Source organism: Vulpes lagopus, chromosome 11 (genome assembly GCF_018345385.1).
Source record: "Vulpes lagopus strain Blue_001 chromosome 11, ASM1834538v1, whole genome shotgun sequence".
Taxonomy (NCBI): domain Eukaryota; kingdom Metazoa; phylum Chordata; class Mammalia; order Carnivora; family Canidae; genus Vulpes; species Vulpes lagopus.
Window position 1 is genome coordinate 2303598 of NC_054834.1, and position 19799 is coordinate 2323396.

General features: G+C 54.6%; 1 protein-coding gene across 4 annotated transcripts in view; it reads right to left on the minus strand.

The window, feature by feature from the left end:
* The window catches only part of COBL (cordon-bleu WH2 repeat protein), a 248785-nt gene that overhangs the window by 94829 nt on the left and 134157 nt on the right, over window positions 1–19799 (minus strand). For all 4 annotated transcript variants that reach the window (XM_041721753.1, XM_041721751.1, XM_041721752.1 and 1 more), the window contains one exon: window positions 12455–12637. In XM_041721753.1, the coding sequence (XP_041577687.1) occupies window positions 12455–12637 (183 nt within the window). The remainder of the gene's footprint in view (window positions 1–12454; window positions 12638–19799) is intronic.

The window sequence follows — 19799 nt, forward strand, 5'->3', positions numbered from 1 at the left end:
GGGCCCGAGGTGACAGTGTATGAGATGACAGCAACGCAGTTAGTGAATATCTGAGCCACGTGAGGTCGTGACGGACAGCCCGACTTCGCGTCCTTTGTGTCGCCGCAGCGCCAGCGTGTAGGAAAGCGGTGAGCTCCCTCTTCATTTTGATTTTTATCTCGGGGCCTCCATAAATGTCACACTCGAACGACAGCTAAAAATACATGAGAACCTAATCTTCTTCAAATAAGCTTGCTTCTGTGGCTGGACGTGTCGGGGAGGAAGGGACCCGTAACAAAACGGAGATGTCAAACCACCAGAATAGCTCCCACTTCCTCTGTCCGCGCGCCCGCCGTGCCCTCCGCCCTGTCATCTCCGCCCAGGGCAGTTGTCCGCGCCCCGACTGCTCTCCTAGGCTCTGCGACGGGATGGGGCGCCGCAGGTTCACATGGATGTTTGTTTTGACGAAGGGATAAGACTTCCTCTGAACACAATGCAGATCCGCATCTCGGCCTCCTCGCGGAAGAAGGAAGCGTCCCAAATATGCAACCTCCTAGCATTTCCACTTCCTCCAGCAGTTAAGGAAAAAACAAAAAACAAAAAAAAAAACCCTTTTCTGTACCATAATACATTTTGTGTTTGCTCTTCCATATTTTAGGATCTACACAAAACCCGTATGTGGTTGTTTCCTTCAAAAGGAGTTCACGCAAAGCTGTTGTCTAATTCCGCGCTAGTTTCGTTCATTTGCTAACCTGGCAGATATACTTTATATGCAAAACATTTGAAGACTAAATGACAGAAATATTTCTTAAAAGGGCTGACTCAAAAAGCAGCCCGAGTCAGGCTAGGTCCGAAAGACCCTCCCACTTGTTTTGTCCTTCACTCCCGTGAAGACTTCTGAAGCCCCGCAACACACGGGACGAGCAGATGAACAGATTTCTGCAAATTGGGTAGAGCCAAAAAGATAATAAACAGTATCAGTGGGTTTCAGGCTCGCCAAGCTTGCGTATCTTTGGCAAACCGGATGAAATCCACTCCACAGACCTGCTGGTCGCACCCAGGGAACAGCAGGCGAGCATTCCTCATGACTGGTTTGCCATTTTGCTTCATTTCCTTGACAAACGGCACACAGGGAGGGGAACGGATTGGGTCATGACTCTGCCAGATGTTCCAGCTGTAGGGTCCCCCCCTGCCTTAAAGCAGAGTGGGCTGCTGAGAAAGAGCTCCATGGCCTCGGGGCACCGGGGATCTGCTCTGTGAAGAATCAGGGGCCTCGCTGTGCAGAATGGAGCATGAAGATGTTCTTCGTCCGAGAAGATCTTTAGAATTATTTGTTTTTTTTTTTTTTAAGATTTATTTATTCATTTTAGAGAAAGATGGAGCGAGAGAGAGCATATGAGGAGATGCAGAGGCAGGTGCAGGTGCAGAGAGACGGCAACTTTAGCAGACTCTGCGATGAGCACGGAGCCTGATGCGGGGCTTGATCTCATGACCCTGAGGTCACGACGTGAGCCCAAACCAAGAGTCCGATGCTTAACCAACTGTGCCACCCAAGGGGCCCTAGAATTGATCCTAATCCTGGATGTTTCGTTCTCCACCAGCAAACACACGCCTCCTCCATAACGATGAGGAAGTGAGTGTGCTCCTCCGTTCCAAACCTTCCATCCATTTGAGAATCTCTACGTCACACGAGATGAGGGCAGCAGCGGCGGCACGACGCACCAGCACCTGCTGCCCCCTGGCCCCCCCCCCCCATGGCATCTCTTGCAGAAGGTGCAGAGCTGGGATTCCAGCCCACCTGTCGCCACTCAGGCATGATGCCACTCGATGGCCACACATTTCCCTCTGGTCCCCATCAGCGCCCACGGGAGAAAACTTCCCGCAGGAAAGATGTTTGTGGCAAGTGTGGGTTTTGTCCCTTACCGGTGTGGCCCGGTGACCTCTACCTGCCTTGGGAAACCCTGTGTCCACACTGGCACGATGAAGACAGGAGCAGTACCTCCCTCACAAGGACGTCCTACTGCGACGACGATGTACCTGAGTCTCAGCAGAGGAGCTGAAACGCAACGGGGACTGAGCCATCTTTGGGTCATCGTGACTCTTAGTGCTGACCTTGGGACCCGTCGGCTGAGGACCGATGATGAGCCTTCTCTGTCCAGCTGCCCTGGAAATCCTTCCAGGCTGGGCTGGCACCGTGGCCTTCCAACCCCGCTGAGTTAACAGTTAAAACACTCCTAGCCAGGGTGGACGGGCTGTCTTGGCCGTGGCCGTGTCCATGATCTCCATGCCACCTGCTGGGGAAGAATCTGGAGGTGACACCTTCACCCCGTCTAGTCTCTGGTCCCTGGCATGCGGATTACGGATCATCCTAAAAAGCAAAGCTGCAAGTGCGAATTTCCCACGGATTGGACTCGGCCCTGGATGGGCCCACACGCCACGATGCACCCAGACAGAGGCCATTTGCTGGGATTTGGGGACAGAAGATCAGAAGATGCTAAATGCTCCATCAAACACCGTGAACCTTTAAAGTACTGAATCTTATCTGTCCTTGAATTCCCGACGGTCACGAAAATTGTGCCTAAACAGAAACCCAGCTTCCCTTTGTTGTTAAATTCTGCTCCTGCCCCCAAGTTTGCACCTGGACGTCCCAACTCCTGGTACCTCAGTGGTGACTGTAGTTGGGGAGAGGGTCTTTAAGGAGGTGATTAAGTCAACATGAGGCCACTGAGGCGAGTCCCATGTTCCTTGTCGAAGAGGAAGAGACACTAGGGATGGGCGTGCTGGCAGGGACGGCCCCGCCGGCCACAGGGCGCCTCGGTAGCGCCCCGATCGTGCACCAACAGCCTCGGGACCGCGAGAATAAACGTCTGTGGCTCAAGACCTCGAGTCCGTGGTGTCTTGTGGTGACAGCCCAGCAAACTGGGTGCCCCTCACCTCAGGGGCAGGTGGTCCCTGGGCCCGGGAACAGTTCAAACCGCCATGGGTTCCAACGAGGGTTTTCACAGACAGCGCCTCAACCGCCGCGGCCTCGAGAAAGCCACTCACCCTCCGCGCGCCCGTCTCCTGTGCAAAGGGGACACGGCCCCTACAAGGGCAGGTACGGAAGCCTAAGGAAGCACGGCCTGGCCTTGCTGGGAGACCACGGGAGCCAACACGCGACCTAACCGCCACGGGGTGCTTCTGCGGATTCGTCACGTCGGCGCCCCAACTCCACGTCACAGGGGATTCTTTCCTACATTCCATGAAAACAGACATTTCTAGAATAGTGGGCCCAGGCACTGGTCCCCGTCCTGTCCTCTGGGCACAGCCCCCGCCCAGGACGGGAACTGGTCCCGTCCCAGGGAGCCTTCACAGTTCTTGGCTTAACTGTTCTAATTTCTGCTCTTTCTCGGACTCTTCGATTTCTAGAATGTTCTCTTCTTGGCATTTTTTAAGTTTTTTCCTCTCCAAATGCAGTGCGTCCCCGTCTGTCCAGGCACCAAGTAGTGTGGGACAGGGCCTCGCCACCCTACCTCCGCACTGCAGCGGGTTTGGGCGAAGGCTGCCGTGAGCTCCTCCCAGCTGGCTGCCGGCACCTCCAACGCACCCGAGCCTTTTCCTCAGCTGCAGCCACTCTTACGCTGGAAATCGCGGGGCCCAGGCTCGGCCTTGGACTGAGGCACATCCCGGAGCCTCGATGGGACGTGGGCCTGGGGATACGCCTGTGCAGGGTCTACAGCATGGGGGGCGCGGGAGCGACGGGCGTGGGGGCGTCGGAGAACCAGGGGCCTCTCCCCCCGAATGGCAGCTCACTGAGGATCCCCCGGATGCCGGCAGGACCCCTGTGTAGCTGCCCCCTCGCACCTGAGCCTCCGGCTGGATACACCCGCCACGTACGACGTCTCGGGCTGCAAGGCCCGTTCTCCCCGTGTCACCGGGTCTTCCGGGTGGGCCGCGGCTCACGTCCACGGCTGGGCATATGCCGCGCGGCCTCGCAGGCCTCGCCCCGGCCCTTGGGTCGTTCGGCCCACATGTGGCCCTGCCAGGCGTTGTGCGTGGGGCTGGGATGCACCTACCGGGCCCCGGTTGGGATTCAGTCACGGGGACGACGAGCATATACTGTGTCCTCGAGGCCGGGGGGGCTGGGGGCTCCTGAACCTGTCACCGTGGTCCCCTCGACAGACAGAGCGGCTCCTTCCTGACCCCTGCTTGCGCAGCCCTGGGGAGAGCTCGGGGCGAGAGGTCACGGCAGGGCTGTCACCCGCCGATGCTGACCAAGGGCCTGCGCTGCGCGTCCCGGGCCTGCGGGGAGGCCAAACGCGGGGACCCCAAGCGGGTCGGAGGCAAACGTGCTGAGGGCGTCAGTCTGCTTTCACCCCGAGGGAAAGCCCAACAGCCACCCACACAGGCTTTAGGCTCTGCGGAGAGGAAGACGCAGCAGGAAGGTGCTGCTTCTCTCTGCAGACCCTCACCTGCCGCACCTGCTTTGGACAAAAAGTGGGGGAGGGGCGCCCGGGGCCCTTTCCTTGAGGACATCTGAGTCCCCACGAGGAAAGAAACGTGCCTGGAACAGACTCAAATAAACCCACAGGAGACGCCCCGGCCTCAACGTCCCCTGCCGTCGGCCCCGGGGCCGAGGGGCTTTCCTGCAGGGTGATCATGGGGCGAGAGGGGCCACCTGGGTCCTCTCCACCTGCCCCACCCCCTCCGCCCGGGGCAGAGGTGCTCTGCTGAGGCATCAGCCTGCAGCCCCGAAACACCAGGCTGCTGCCTGCACGGCTCTTGACCTCAGAGAGGGCCGGGCCCTGCGACACGGGAAGGAAACGCCAGCGCGGCGCTCCCACGGTGTCCAGGACATGAAAGTGCCGTGCAGCCAAGGCTGGGGAGCTGGAAAGCCCCCTGGCACCCCTGGGAGGAAGCCTGGCGGCTGCTTTGGGCTCCTACGACGTCCACGCAAACCCCGTGGCGACCCCTGACACACGGGATCCCCCCACCTCGAGGCCGGCACCTCTTCCTCTCCAAGGTCTGTTTGTCTCTGAGGAAGTCGCAGCGGGGATGTGGCCCGCTCGAGGCACGTTCCTTCCACGGCTCCACCTGTGCAGCTGCGGGGACAGGCCCTGACCTCTGCAGCTTAGAAGAGCCGCCACGCACGGCGGAGGATGTGCAGCGGGGCCGGGCCCTTGGCTGCGTGGTCTCTGACCTGTAGCCTGGCCTGACTCAGTTTCCTCCAGTCGACGGAACAAGAGCCATCGTAATGGGCAAACTCGCCATCTTAAGGAGGGTCACGTCAAGGATTTACGTGGCCGTGTCTTTTACCCGTGGCAAAAAAGTGTAACACGCAGGCACACACACGTCTGTGCAAGTGTGATTCTGAAGAAACGTGGTTAAGAAACAGTAAAAGACCAAACCAGGGGTGCCCAGGGGGCTCAGTGTTTGAGCATCTTCCTTTGGCTCAGGCCATGACCCCAGGGTCCTGGGATCGAGTCCTGCATCGGGCTCCCTGCAGGGAGCCTGCCTCTCTCTCTCTCTCTCTCTCTCTCTCTCTCTCTGGGTCTCTTAGGAATAAAAAAAATAATTAAAAAAAAAAAAAAGACCAAACCGACATAAAGGCATTTAGCAGGATACGCAGATCGCAGGCAGGACGGCCTGGAAGGAGAAAATCAACGAAACACAGAGAGGAGGTGGGGGTGGGTGGGGACGGGAGCTTCTCGCCCTGCTGGTGCTCCCCTGGGGCTCCTCCCATTTTACCTGCAGCCTGCGTGAGGCTCCTGCACCCACGGAGCCCACGTGAGAACCGTACTAAGTGGCAGCGTCTAGCCTCCAGCCACACCTGTGGCCCCTTCCCCTTCCCGGGGCTACAGGTGCCCCGTCCTGCTCGTCCTCACGGAGCACAGACAAGGTGGGGTGCGCGTGGGTAGGTCCCGTCTTCAGAGGCCGACCCCTCCCTGGGAGGCCCAGTCACCGCGCAGCCCCGGCCGCACAGCGTGCAGACTTCGCACACCCTCCTGTCTCCACACACACCGCTCGCACAGCCCCGCCGTCTACACCACATGGTGGGACCTGCACAGCGGAGGGCTCCTACACCGTGGCTTCTGTAGGGACGGGCCTGCCCGACGTGCTGCCGGCCGTCACCTCCTTGCATCATACTGTGAGGTCAGTGGTTCTCCCGTGGAGAGGGGAGCTGTCTCTACGCACCCAGTAAACGAATCGCGAGCGGAGGAAGTGCATTCACACGGACGCTCACCCCCGTGGTGGCACCAGCCCTGAGACACGTCGGCGGCACTGAGACTGAGGTCCCTGCCCCTGGGCTTCGGTGTCAGAAGCTTGAAGAGAAACAGGACAGAGGGAGGAGGTGGCTGCACTGGCCAAATGGCCTCCGAGCGGGGCATGGGCGAGGGGACAGGACGAGGGCAGGGCCTCCCGGGCACGCAGTGAGGTCGTGGAGGCCCGCAGGCCCGGCTGGGAACTCGGGTTACCGTCCAATGTGTGCAAAGGGCAGACGGGCCCCCGCTTCTCTAGTGACAAGTGCGGCTCCGGAGGAGTCTGCAGATGGAGCAGGAGGCCACTGCAGGGGGGGTCGTCCCCGGGGAGCTGGGGTGGGCACAAGGGAGCCGGCTGGCAGGCGGAGGGCGGGGGGCACGCGGGGTGTGCAGGTCTCCCCTTGCCATTGCACACAGGGGGTCGGTCCACGGGGGCCTCTCCCGAGCCACCCCCGGAGTCCCGCCTGGTCAGCGGAGCACTCCGGAAGCCAAAGCGCCCAGTCGCGCTCACGAGAGCACCACCCGCACGCGACAGATCATCACAGGTCTTCGATTACTACGAAGAAGAGTTTTTTAGAAGTCTCCAAGCATCATCCACTTGGCCAGAAACAGAGTCACTGCCAGCATGAGGCAGGAGCCTGCACCCCAGGAGGAGGACCGTGGGCATGGCTCTGCGGGGACAGGGGAGCCCGGACGTTCCAGCCTCTAAGCCACGGCCGTGAGTCTCACAGCAGAGGGAGGAGGCAGCGGGGGCCCAGCCTGGCCCGTGGTCCTGCTTGGGGGGCACCAGGGCTCCCGCGGCTGCCTCCCCGGAGCCTTCTCTCTGCGGGCCGGGAAGCAGAGCAAGGCCAGGAATACTCCAGAACGAGGTGAAACACCGTCGCAGGAGCGGCCAAACAGGCACTTCGATCCTGGATGAGACGTTTCACTGGGGGTGGGCTCAGCCAAGCTCTACGATTCCCCGTAATCCTCTAATCAATCACCTGGTTCTCATGATGCTTCCAGAAATGGAACCTCAGGTGGGAATGTTGCCCCTGGTTTCTACCGCGTGCAGATCACCCTAATCATTCACAAGGCTGAACAGAGCACGCTGCGTGTCTGCGTACGTCGCACCGAGATATTCAAGGAATGAATATTAGTTCATGCTCTCACGTGCAGGGCTTGCAAGCAGCAGCCGTTCGACACAGATTCATCGAACACATAAGCCATTTCTCATGGAAAAATCCATGTTGGGTTGTACCAGTGACTGATCATAACACCAACCTCCCCATCGCTCGCTGGGATGGCCAACGCCACCGGTTATTTTAATCCCAATGCAACAAACTTGAGATGGTGCCGAAATGTGCTTGTCCCGTCGGGATTTTACGGCGCTGGACGCTTTCTGCAATGAATGGACGCTTTTCTGCGGTAATTCAAGTGCTTTGGGACAAAAGAAAGCCGGGATGGCTCAAATACTTTCGGAATTACTTGTACTTACAATAAAAAAAGGACTTATAGCTCTTGCGGGCACAAAAGCTGCGTAGAAGAACCGCGTGTCGGCTGAAAAATTACCGAGGAGCTGTTTATTCGGCTTCCACACGTTGCTGCTAATCAATCGACAGAGACCAAAGCGAAGGAAGCTACTCTGTACCAGGGAAGCACTGTACGGCGGCAGAGGTCAGCACGTGGGGTTGACTGGGTTGCTTTGATCCTGAATAGGTAAACTGAGTCACCCAAGTACGGGTTCCTTCAGGGGATTCTATTCTCGTTACTCTCCGAGGCTCCAAAGACACAAAGGGACGAGCGCCTGTGTCCTGAAAATCTCTGGGAGCGTGGACTAGTGAACAGGGCGTGCGCGTGTGTGAGCGACGGGCAACGGGCCTCCACGGGGTGTGGCCCTGTTAACAGAATGAACCTGCCCCAGGGCCTGGGCAACTCGTTGCTCTACGTCTGATGTTTGCGGCAATGGAGAGTTTGATTTTTAAATGTGATCTGCACCTGGTTAATGCAGGAGGCCGGCCGGGCAGAGAGCCGTCGCCCCCACCGCCCGGCCCTCCCTGCCTCGGGCGCCTGCAGCCCCCGAGGCGTGGCTCTCGCTCCACCTGGCCGTGCAGGTTGCACGCCTCAGGGGAGTTCAGGGACTCAGCAAGGCGACACTGCCAGGAGTGACAAGAGCTGGGATCTGGGCCCAGGAAGCCGCTCCAGGGCCCGTGCTCTGACCTCTCGGTCACGCACCTGGGAAGGCTGCTTTTAGTGTTCCCGTTTTGCAGAGGAGGAAAACTAAGGGCCAGAGAGTGGTGGAGAGGTGCCAGCGTGGGCACCTGTGTCTGCAGCCCCACTCACGATCTGAGATCCATGGCGACCCACAGCCCGAGGGACAGGTTGCCTGGCCTCCTTGGGGACAGCTGCTAAGACCCAGCATACAGAGGGGGCTCGGCCCTCGGTCGGGGTCAGCACAGAGCAGGGCGGAGCGAGGACCCTGTGGGATCTCCAAGGCCAAAGGAAGACAGACCCCGTCCCCCCGTCCGGAATGGGCAATGACTGTCCCTGACCCGAGCGCTCGGCGGGTCCCAGCAAGATGCAAGAGCTATTTATTCATCGGGACATCCAAGTCAGGCCTCGCAGGTGCGCTCCCTTCCAGGTAGCTGCCCTGCCGGAGAATCCCTGCAGGTCTGTTAAAAATATTGCCACCGGGTGGATCTCTCGGACATGTGCTAGCCCCGCGTCTGAGTGGGCGGCTCGGGGCTGTGGCATCCTGCGGCCCGGCGGTTCTCAAAGTGGGGTTTGCCTGGGAACGTGCTGGAACGCAAATTCTCAGGCCCTGCCCCAGACCTACTGAATCAGAAGCTCTCAGGGTGGAGCCAAGTCGAATGTGTTTTAACAAGCCCTTTGGGGGTGATTCTGATGCTCACGTAAGTCTGGAAAATCCTGACTTAGCATATGGTGCCCTCACACAGGCATCGTTCCCGTCTGAACGTTGCTCTTGGTCGGAGCTACATTCCGGGTACCGGGAGGCGGGAGGGCGTCTGGCACAGGGAGCCGTCCTCTTCTGCAAAGAGCCCGTGTCCTCACCGTCTTGCCAGTTTCTCTGCTAATGGGCTTGCACAGGACACCCTGAGTCTCTCCCATGGGCTCCAACACCCCCTGGGAAACTCTCTCTGAAAAGAACTTCCAGAAATTGTGAAGACGGATGATCGCGCTGTACGTACATCATCAGGTGACAAAAACGCGGACACAAAGACTGCATTTGTGAGAATGTTTCCCATGAGCCAGGACATGGCTGAAAGGATTCCCTCTTTAAGACCTGAAGTAAGGAAGCACTGAAGTTTTCAGACCTGATGATAAGAAAAAAAAAAAAAAAAAAACGCAAAACAAACAACAAAAAAAAAACTTCTAAAATAAGAAAATCTACACATTTTCCTTTTCCAAAACCAGTCATGTCCTTGAGAATAAGCCTTTCCTTTTCATTCAGGATATTGGTGTTAGCAACAGTTGCACATAAATAAGGTTTTCCAAACAAACATCTTATCTTTATATGGAAGGAAGTTCATGAAGAAGGAATTGACGTTTTTCCCCAACAACGACAACAATACATTTTTGGGTTCCTTTCCCAGAAATTAGTAAATAACAAAATACCTTTCATTTAAAAAGGAAATAAAAAAAAAGGTCATAGCAAATGCTTAAATCTAATCCATATGCCACTCATATGCTTACAAAAGGAGAGGGTTTCTGTGAGCCAATTTCTCCACTCATTCTGTGCCAAATAAAACAGATTTCAGCAAAAAGCTTTTACTGCCTCACAGGGAACTCTGCTCATTCTTCGGGGTATAGAGAACTATTTATTTTTCATTCAGAATTCCCGGTTCCCTACTTACTATATACATTTTTGCACTCCAGCACACTGTACCCACTCTGGAGAAGCATGGTGAAGTCTGAAAAACACAACATCTTCTCCGGATGGAAGAAATTTTTAAAATGCTGATGTGGTTTAGCATCTACATTCTATAACATTAGGGAAATGCAATTCTCAATGCAAAAAAAAAAAAAAACAACTTGTACGTGATGATCCTGGGATTCGTGACTGTCACTGCTAAAGAAATATCCGTCCCAATCAAAAGCAAAAAAGAGGTCCCCAGAGGGGGCCAGCTGAAAAAGTGCTAAATCCTAGAAATACGGTCTGTGGGTTATGAAAAAGTTCAGACTCTAAACCCAGGAAAGGGACACCTGGGTGGCTCAGTGCTTAAAGCATCTGCCTTTGGCCCAGGGCGTGATCCTGGGGTCCTGGGATCGAGTCCCACGTCGGGCTCCCGGTGCATGGAGCCTGCTTCTCCCTCTGCCTGTGTCTCTGCCTCTCTCTCTGTGTCTCTCATGAATAAATAAATAAAATCTTAAAAAAATAAACTCCAAGAAAATAAAGAGGCACACCATACACCCCATAGGAAGTAGCTTTGTGTTCGATTTGCACCATTCAATCATGCAAGGGAACAACCAAGTGAGGTTCCACGTGTGCCTGAAGTTCCTCACATCAAAAGGTAGCTGAGATGTCACGGAGAACCCAAAACCACTGCGAGGCATTAGGAAATGCTTAAGAAACACAAAAATCAAAATGCCCTCTTCTAAAATATGTCGTGCTGCAGGCTTTGCCAGCGGAGCGCAAGGGCACAGCAGGGAAGGTCTGTAGATGGGAACGGCGTGGTCTCCGGGGATAGAGATTCCCTCTGGAGGGACAGAGAAGATTCGGTAAAATTTATGAAACGTGATGGACACACGGGCACCTGGCAGTTGCGTGTCCGACTCTGTTTCGACCCAGGTCATGATCTCAGGGTCGTGGGATGGAGCCCTGCATCGGGCTCCACGCTCAGCGCAGAGTCTGCTTGGGATTCTCCTCCTCCCTCTACCCTTCCCACTTGTGCATGCTCCCCCCCACCCTCTAAAATAAATAAATACATTTAAAAAAAAGACTGATAGACAACCAGGCTCAAAAGGAAACCAAGCAAGAAGTCGGCTGCTCCAGAGAGCCCCTCAGGGAACTTCTAAGCATGACCCCGAGACAAGCCTCCCACCTGGGAGGCACGGACTTGGTTTCTAGTTTATTTTAAGGAAAAGCGATTTTACGAATAAGCACAGAAGGGTTCCAGCTAAGACTCTCGGGATCGTGCAGCTATGACCGAGGCAGAAGGAGAAGCATGAAGGCCCCGTGGGGGAATAACTGTGTGCCCCGCCAAGTCCCTGTTCCTGGTGTGGTGTCCTCCTCGCCCCCGCCCCCCATCTCCACCTCCTGGCCCAGGAAGCTGGGCCACATGCCCCTGGGAAACCTGTGGGCGTCATGAAGAATAACGCATCCTTCTGGACTCTGCAGGTTGACCTCATGCCTTGCGATGCGGATGGAGCAGGACCCGCTGTGGGCTCGGGTGGTCGGCCTCGGGGACCTCATCTTCCAAGGCTGGGTCCCCTCCCGGCCACCCCAGGGGCTGTCCCTGCTGCTGCCCACCCAAATGAGGAAGGACGCATCTCGAGAGCACAGACCACACTTCCCAGGTTTACCGTGTCCCATCCCAGCCCACGAGAGGAGGAGCGACCGTCAAGGAGCAGCCGAGCCCCCGGGAGCGGAGGGCCTGAGATTCCCAGGGGTGCTTCAAGGCGGCAGCAGACCCGCGGCAGGAAAGAAGCCCAGTCAAGACCCCGGCTGCTGGGGACAAAGGATCTTTCTCGTCCACATGTAACGACAACCGTGCAAAGCCATTTAGTTGCTCTGAAGACAAACTCAACACTCCTGGCTTCCTGCGCACGCCGTCTCCGCAAATGTCGTATCGCACAGAGACAGAGAGCGACTTACTGCAAACACCGCTCCCCGCTCTCTGCTGTGAACCTGACGTCTCTGGGGCATCTCGTGGCACATCACCTGTCGTCCCTCTCCCAGTCAAAGCCCAGGTTCCTGCCGGGGACCCGACCCATGCAATTCTCTCGGGAGGCGATCGTGACGATGCCCAAAATTTCAATGCTAGGGATAGCAAGCCCAGGCCTCTTAACGCCTAGAAGCACAAAAGGTCTCGTCCTACCTTCCGTAACTGAAGGGGCTCGGCGTGGGATCTCACCTCGACTTCCACATAGACCTTAACTATTCCCCTGAAATGCTCTAGGGGTGAAGCCACACGTTGGAAGGGTCATAGGGCCTGCAGGGAGCTTCTAGAAGGAACCCCCCGGTCCACGTCGCGGATGCACCGGCCCGGAGAGCCGCCCCCACTACCCCGGCCTACCTTTTCCGAGGCCTTGTCCTGCGCCGGTGGCCCCGTGCCAGGCGAGGTCGGGGGCGGAGGGGCCCGCCGCTTCTTCAGGTCCGACTTCACAGACACCCCCGAGATGTTGCTGAGCGACAGCGATGGACCCAACGGAACGGAACGGGGGTTCACGGACGGGGAGTTGGGCGTTGTCAGGCAGCCCTGTGGGGACAGACGAACAGAGTACTCTCATCAGTGTCCCACGACTGCTGTGCGGGCCGGTGCTCCAGGCCGGACACAGCGCCAAGCCGCCCGCCCAGGCCCCCGACGTCCTCTCCACCACGACGGGCCTGCGTGGCTGCGCAAAACCCACATCCGCCCTGTCACGAAGGCCCGGGTTCTCCCTTTTAGGAGAAGATGCTGCTGCGCGACGGCCTCCGGCCACAAGGCCTGTTTTCGGGATCATGAATCAGCCGGCTTTCCCGCCCAAGGTATGAGGGCGCCCCGCTGAGACGTCAGCCTGCCATCGAGGACGCCCTGGGTGCCGGAGGGGAAGGAAGGGCGAGAAGCCTACTGCTCCCGGAGAAGAGGACTGTCTTCACTGGCGCTGACGACACTGCCTGCACCTCCCTCCGGCCGCCCAGTGACGACCCTCACGGCACCTGTTCCCTCGGACACCGACCGCCACCCCCTTACGCCCACCGACGACATGAATCTGTCGCAGGTAAACACAGGCTTCCCCCTTCCCGGTGCTCTGCTGAGGCCACAAGGTCCAACTAAAGGTGGAGCTGCCGAGGTACCTGTGAACCCCCTGATCTCGTGCATCCCTGTGCGCCCCCACCCTGTGCATCCCTCACACCGGAAAACCTGCGGCCCAGTGTCTGGACTTTGCAGAGGGTGACTGCACAGCCCCGGGGTCACCTTCCACCCGTGTCTCCCCAACAGCCAGCTGCCCCGGACAAAGCTCTGCATACACCACGCGGAGTCATCTGCTCAGCTGCCCCATCCCCAAGTGCCTCCCGCGTTTGGGGGAACCATGACTGCCCCTCTGCCCCACCTTCCAACACCTCCTGCCGCCTGGAGAAGTAGGCCACCTGCTGCCAAGGTGGGGCATAGGTTTCTTTGAAGGGTCAGAGGTCGTGGATGAACGGATGAACAGAGCAAACGGCGCACCACGAAGACCACGGCCGGGGGGGAGCACAGTCCCGTGTGGGGGTCCCTAATGCACGGGAGACCGACGCCAGCCAACGTGCTCATGAGCTGCTTGCAGGGAGCAGTTGCTCCTCCTGGGTGTGGGCCCGGGGGGGCGGGAGGGGAGGCTGGCCCGCTGGAGGGCACAGTTTTCAGACTCTCCCCTCCCGGGCTCTGCTTAATCAAATCATCCAAGGGTTGGTGCAGAAGAGGGTTTAGAGAACCAACACTCCAATTTCAAATGAAAAAAAAAATGATGAGGCTGCCCGGGGGCGCAGTCGGTGCAGCATCTGACTCTTGATCTCAGCTCAGGTTTGGTCTCAGGGTCATGAGGTCAAGACCCACATTGGGCTCCACACTGAGCGTGGAGCCCACTAAAAAGAAAATAAAAGAAAAGAGAAAAGAAAAGATCTAAAGCAAAACAAAATGGAAGCCTCCCTCTGCCCTGGAGCCTCGCCCTGTCCTGACCTGCCTTCCTCCCCCAGCGCCCGTGCCCGAGGCGTATTCCACAGCGAGGCCCATGCAGCTGGGAAGGTAGCGCACGTATGATGGAGACACGGTGTCTGGGTTCAATTCCTGCCTTTGCCACTTAGAAGCCGCACGAACTCAGACACAATTTTTTTTTCGACGTTTTAAAAAAATATTTTGTTTTGTATATTTATTCCCGAGACCCAGAGAGAGAGAGAGAGAGAGAGAAAGAGACAGGCAGAGGGAGAAGGAGGCTCCATGCAGGGAGCCCGATGCAGGACTCGATTCCAGGACCCCCCGGTCACGCCCTGGATACTCAATCGCTGAGCCTCTGGACAACTCCACTCTCTCATTTTACAAAAGCAGCTTGTGGGGAAGCTTTCATTTGAATGATGGGTTTTCTGAATTTAAAATAAATATGCAAAAAAAATTTTTTTTTAAATAAATAAAAAATAAAATAAATATGCAGCAGGGAGCCTGGCTGGCACAGGTGGTGGAGCATGTGACCCTTGATCTCAAGGCTCAGAGTTTGAGCCACATGCTGGGCGCAGAGCTGACTCAAAAAATAAAAATAAAAAAAAAAATACGTGAAGGAAATCCATCACATCCAGTGACCGCCCAGGATGACCTGTGCTGCATCTCCAATCCTCTTCTGTTCCTCGAGAACATTCTTGAGACTCGGGTTTTCTTGCCCATAAACGTTAAGGCAAAGCCAACAGCCACCCCTGGAGGTTGCTCTGAAGCCAGTCCCCGCCTCCCTTCGAGAGGCCGAGCGGGGGCTGCAGGGCCTTGTCCATCCCCAGCAGCCTTCCCATGGGAGCGGGTCCGCGGGAACAGCCCGACAGCTGGGGAATCTGTGGCGGCCCCTTGCTGCCACGGCCGGTGTGGAGGGGAGTGTAAGTGCGTCCCGGTCCTTGCACTCTGCAGGCCCTGGGCCTGTCACCACACACTCGGGGCCGCGCAGCAGGAACTCGGAGGTCCCTTCCTGGGCTCATCACGGCCGCCGCAGCCGCCAGGAAGACCCGGAGGCCGAGTCCCAGTGGCTTCTGCACGGTGCACCTGCTAACGCGACGAGAATGAAGCCAAGTGGGGGGGCCCATCCGGGTCTGGAGCGGCTGGAGCATGGCTGGCCGCCCGGACCCCGGCACCGGGGGTGCAGGCAGGGACCCGGGGACCGTGGAAGCCCGTGGCGTGGGACGGAGGGGCACACGGCACCTCCGCGGCCTCCGTTCAGCCCCCGTCGGGCCGCAGAGCTGCAATTCCTCTGCGCTCTGCCGGCTGCGCAGCTGCGGGGCCTGACGGCCGGACGCCCGGGCACGGAGGCCCCCGGAGAGGTGGGCCACAGGCCGTCCGCTGTGTAGCGACCCTGCCACCCTGGCGCCACGACGCCTTGGGCAGGAGCCCGACGCGGCTCCCCGAGGGAGCGCCCACCACGTGCCCACCTCCCCGAGACAGAAATTCCAGCGACTTCCAACTGCCGTCCACACCCGCATGTCTCCGTCACATCACACGCGGTTTCCTTCTTCTCTGACACGTAGTTTTGGGAGGAATGAGCTCGTGAGGGCCCAGGAAGGTGGCCTCACACGGGACAGCACCGGAGGCCCCGAGCATCCCGCATCCCAGGCTGTGCGGCCCGCGACCCAGGACCGCGGGCTTCTCGCCGGCCTCACCTGCGTCGGGGGGACAACGCTCAATTTTGACACAACGGGCTTGATTATCCCCAGCTTGCTCCACACGGACGCCACGCGGCTCTGTGCCAACACCCACCCTTCCCACCCACAGGCCTGTTTTCGGGTTCCCTGGCCTGGGGCCCATGTGCCCCGCGCAAGGACTCTGCTACTCAGCAGCCTTTCCCGACCTTCAACCCGTGAGCGGCCAAAGTATTCAAAACATTTTGGCTGCCCAGAGGATACCTACGGCTCAACTTTTATTTTCCCTCTTTTCCCCTTTTCCTCCCTTCACTCCTTTCTTCACTTTCCCCACCCTCCACCTCTGGCAACCACCAGCTTTTTTTTTTTTTTTTTCTTTTTAGATTCCACATAGAAGGGAGATCATGCGGTCTTTGTCTTTCTCTAACTTATTTCACTTAACATGATGCCATGAGGCCCATCCATTTTGTAACAAGTGGCAGGATTTCATTCTTATTTATGGCCGAATAATCCCCTTACTGCACAAACGCAAATATATGTATATATTCGTACACACAGACTTACATACATACATACCCAAGCTTGTACATTATGTGTATATGTGCAGTTTCTTTATACATTTGTCTGTAGGTTGTTGGGTGTTTCTATACCTTCCCCATTGTAAGTAATCCTGCAATGAACATGGGAATATATTTATCTTTTCTCGTGCTTTCATTTTCTCTGGATGAATACTCAAAAGGGAAATCGCTAGATCATCTGCTGGTTCCAGTTGGAACTTTGGGAGGAGCTGTTTTCCCCAGTGGTCACGCCAATTTACGTTCCCACCAACAGTGCATGAGGGTTGCCTTTTTTCCACACGGAAACTCGTTATTTCCTCTCTTTTTGACAATATTGATCCTCACAAGCGTGAGGTGGCATCTCAATGTGGTTCGGATTTGCATTTCCCCGACCACGAGTGACGCTGAACATCTGCGCACGTTCCTGTTGGCCATCTGTATGTGGTCTTTATAAAAACGTCTATTCAGACCTTCTGCCTGCCATTTAATTGGATCATTTGGCTTTTTGCTATTGAGTTGTAGGAGTTCTTTATATATTTTGGCTATTAACCAACCCCTTACCCCATGATGTGCAAGTATCTCCTCCCCTTTGGTAGGCTGCCTTTCATTTTGTTGGTGATTCCTTTGTTGTGCAGAAGCTTTCTAGCTCTCTAGATGTAGTCCCACTGATTTATTTTGCTTTTGGTGTCAGATTAAAAAAAAAAAAAATCATCACCGAGACCGATGTGAAGGAGCTTACTGCTTATGTTTTCTTCTAGGCATTTTATGGCGTCGGGTCTAAAGTGCAACACTTTAACCCATTTGAGGTTAATTTTTGTGTAATGGTATAAAATAGTGGCCCAATTTTCCCAACACCATTTACTAAAGAGACTATATTTTCCCCATTGCACATTCTTGGCTCCTCTGTCATACATGCATAGGTTTATTTCTGGGCTCTTTATTCTGTGCCATGAATCCATGTATCTGTTTTTTATGCCAGTCTTATACCGTATTAATTACTACGACTTTGTAATACAATTTTAAATCCAAGGCCATGATGCCTCCAGCTTTGTTCTCCTTTCTCAAGATTGCTCTGGGTGTTCAGAGTCTTTCACGGTTCTCTATAAATGTTATGATTATCTGCTCTATCTATCCGAAAAATGTGATTGTGATCTTGATAGAGATTGCACTGAATCTGTAGATTGCTTTGAGTCGTATGGACAACTTAACAATATTGATTCTTGCAGTCCATGAGCATGGAAGCATAGTCTGTCCATCTATTTGTGTCTTCTTCAATTTCTTTTATTAATGTCTTACAATTTTCAACATGTAGGTCTTTCACCTCCTTGGTTGAATGTATTCCTAGCTATTTTATTCTTTTTGATGGAATTGCAAATGAGATTGTTTTCTTAATTTCTCCTCCTGATGGTTTTTTATTAGTGTATGGAAATGCAACCAACTTCTGCATATTGATTTTGTATCCTGTAACCTTACTGTATTGATTTATTAGTCCTGACAGCTTTTTTGATGGCATCTTTAGGGTCTTCTCCGTAGAGTATCATGTAATCTGCAAATAGTGACAGTTTTACTTCTTCCTTTCTGATTTGGATGTTTTTTCTTTCTCTTCCTTGCTAAATTGCTATGGTTGGGACTTCCAGTACTGTGTTGAATAAAAGTGGTGAGGGGGACATTCTTATCTCATTCCTGACCTTAGAGGAAAGTCTTTGAGCTGTTTCACCACTGAGTATGATGAACACAGGCGCAAAAACCCTCAACAAAACATTAGCAAACTGAATTCAACAACACATTAACAGGATCACACACCATGACCAGGTGGGATTTCTTCCAGGGATGAAAGGCAAATCAGTCTATATGATGCCCCACATCAACAAGATGAAGGACAAAAGTCATATGATCATTTCAGTAGATCCAGAAAAGGCATTTCACAAACGTCAACTCCCATTTATGATAAAGACTGTCAGCAAAGTGGGTACAAAGGGCACGTACCTCAACATAATAAAAGCCATATATGGCAAGTGGGTTAACTCTTACCTTTCTTCTTTCCCTACTTCTGGAATTTGTATATAGAATATAAAAAACAATCCAAAGAATCATTTGGGAAGAAAACACTATTAAGTCAAACATCCTTTAAAATGCTTTCTCAGAGATATTAAATAAAATGGAAAAAACAGGATAATCTATACAGCTCAGAGTCAACATGACCTGGTGCATGTCTTATTCCTGTTTAGGTCCAAATGGGCCAATATATATATGTATATATATATGTATATGTATATGTATGTATATATGTATATGTATATGTATATATATATGTATATATATATATAAGTATCAAGTCCTTTCTTATAGGGGAATGAATCATGCTCTTCCTTTTTTTTTTTTTTTTTTTTTTTTTTTTTTTAATCATGCTCTTCCTTAATGGTTGGCACTGAAATCCATATCTTAGCTATTACAATCTTATTTTTCAGGGAGTTTTCTCCTGTGAGTTCAGCCCAATAAATCATTAAGGAAAAGGCCATGGATAATGGAGAGGAGAAGGAACAAATTAAAGGCACCCTTCAGGGACTTCATACTGTGGGGTGTAAGCTCCACCAGACCAGCGGCTGTCAGCTGGAGGAGGTCAGATCAGAGACAAGGCTAAAACCCTGTGCATCCACAACACCACCGACACTCATTCCTTATATTCAATGTAAAAGGATAATGTGATCCTATCTCACACGCACATCTGGGAGAAGAATAAAGTGAGAAGGAAACTCATGATTTCCGGATATGAGTGTCCACTCAAAACCAACGCTGTGAAAAAATAATACCAAAATAAATAAATAAATAAATAAATAAATAAATAAATACCAACGCTGTGACGAGTGATTCTGCTATCGATCTCTAATTATTGTAAAGTAAGAATAATAGTTGTTTGTTGGCGATCTCCTCCTCATCTCAGCCTATTCGCCTTATATCTGATTGTCGTTGTGACCCTGGGTGCTGCACTGTTGGCTGGGACGGTAGGACCTGCACACATTCCAACCAGCTGCCAGGACTTCCCCCGAGGGGGATGCAGGGACACCCCCACTGCCGGGCTCACCAGGGAGCTCCAGTGTCAGAGCAGCCCCGAGCTTCCAGGTGGCCAGTGGATGCCCTTGACTTGGCCTCCAGAATGAGCTCCGCCCTCGCCCGTCAGGATGTGAATGTGGGCACGAGGCCCTGGGTGGGGTCAACACCCTACAGCCGAGGGCGTCTCTAGCTGTCCCAGCCTGAGGGCTCCACGCACCGTGACCTCTGGGAGGGCTGGGCTTCCCCCCGGCGACGGTGGAGTCCACCGCACCTACTCACCCAGAGGTCAGTCTTGAGCAAGACTCAAGGTAAGTCCTGTTCTTCTCAAGCAAGCCCCGATGGCCGTGTTTTCCTTTGTGTGCGATCTCCTGTGCGTCTGCACAAAGAGCTTTACAACCACAGCGTGGTGCCCCCCCCAACGGGGGATCGTTCATCCACGTGCAAAGGACGCGGGGAACTCTGCTCAGA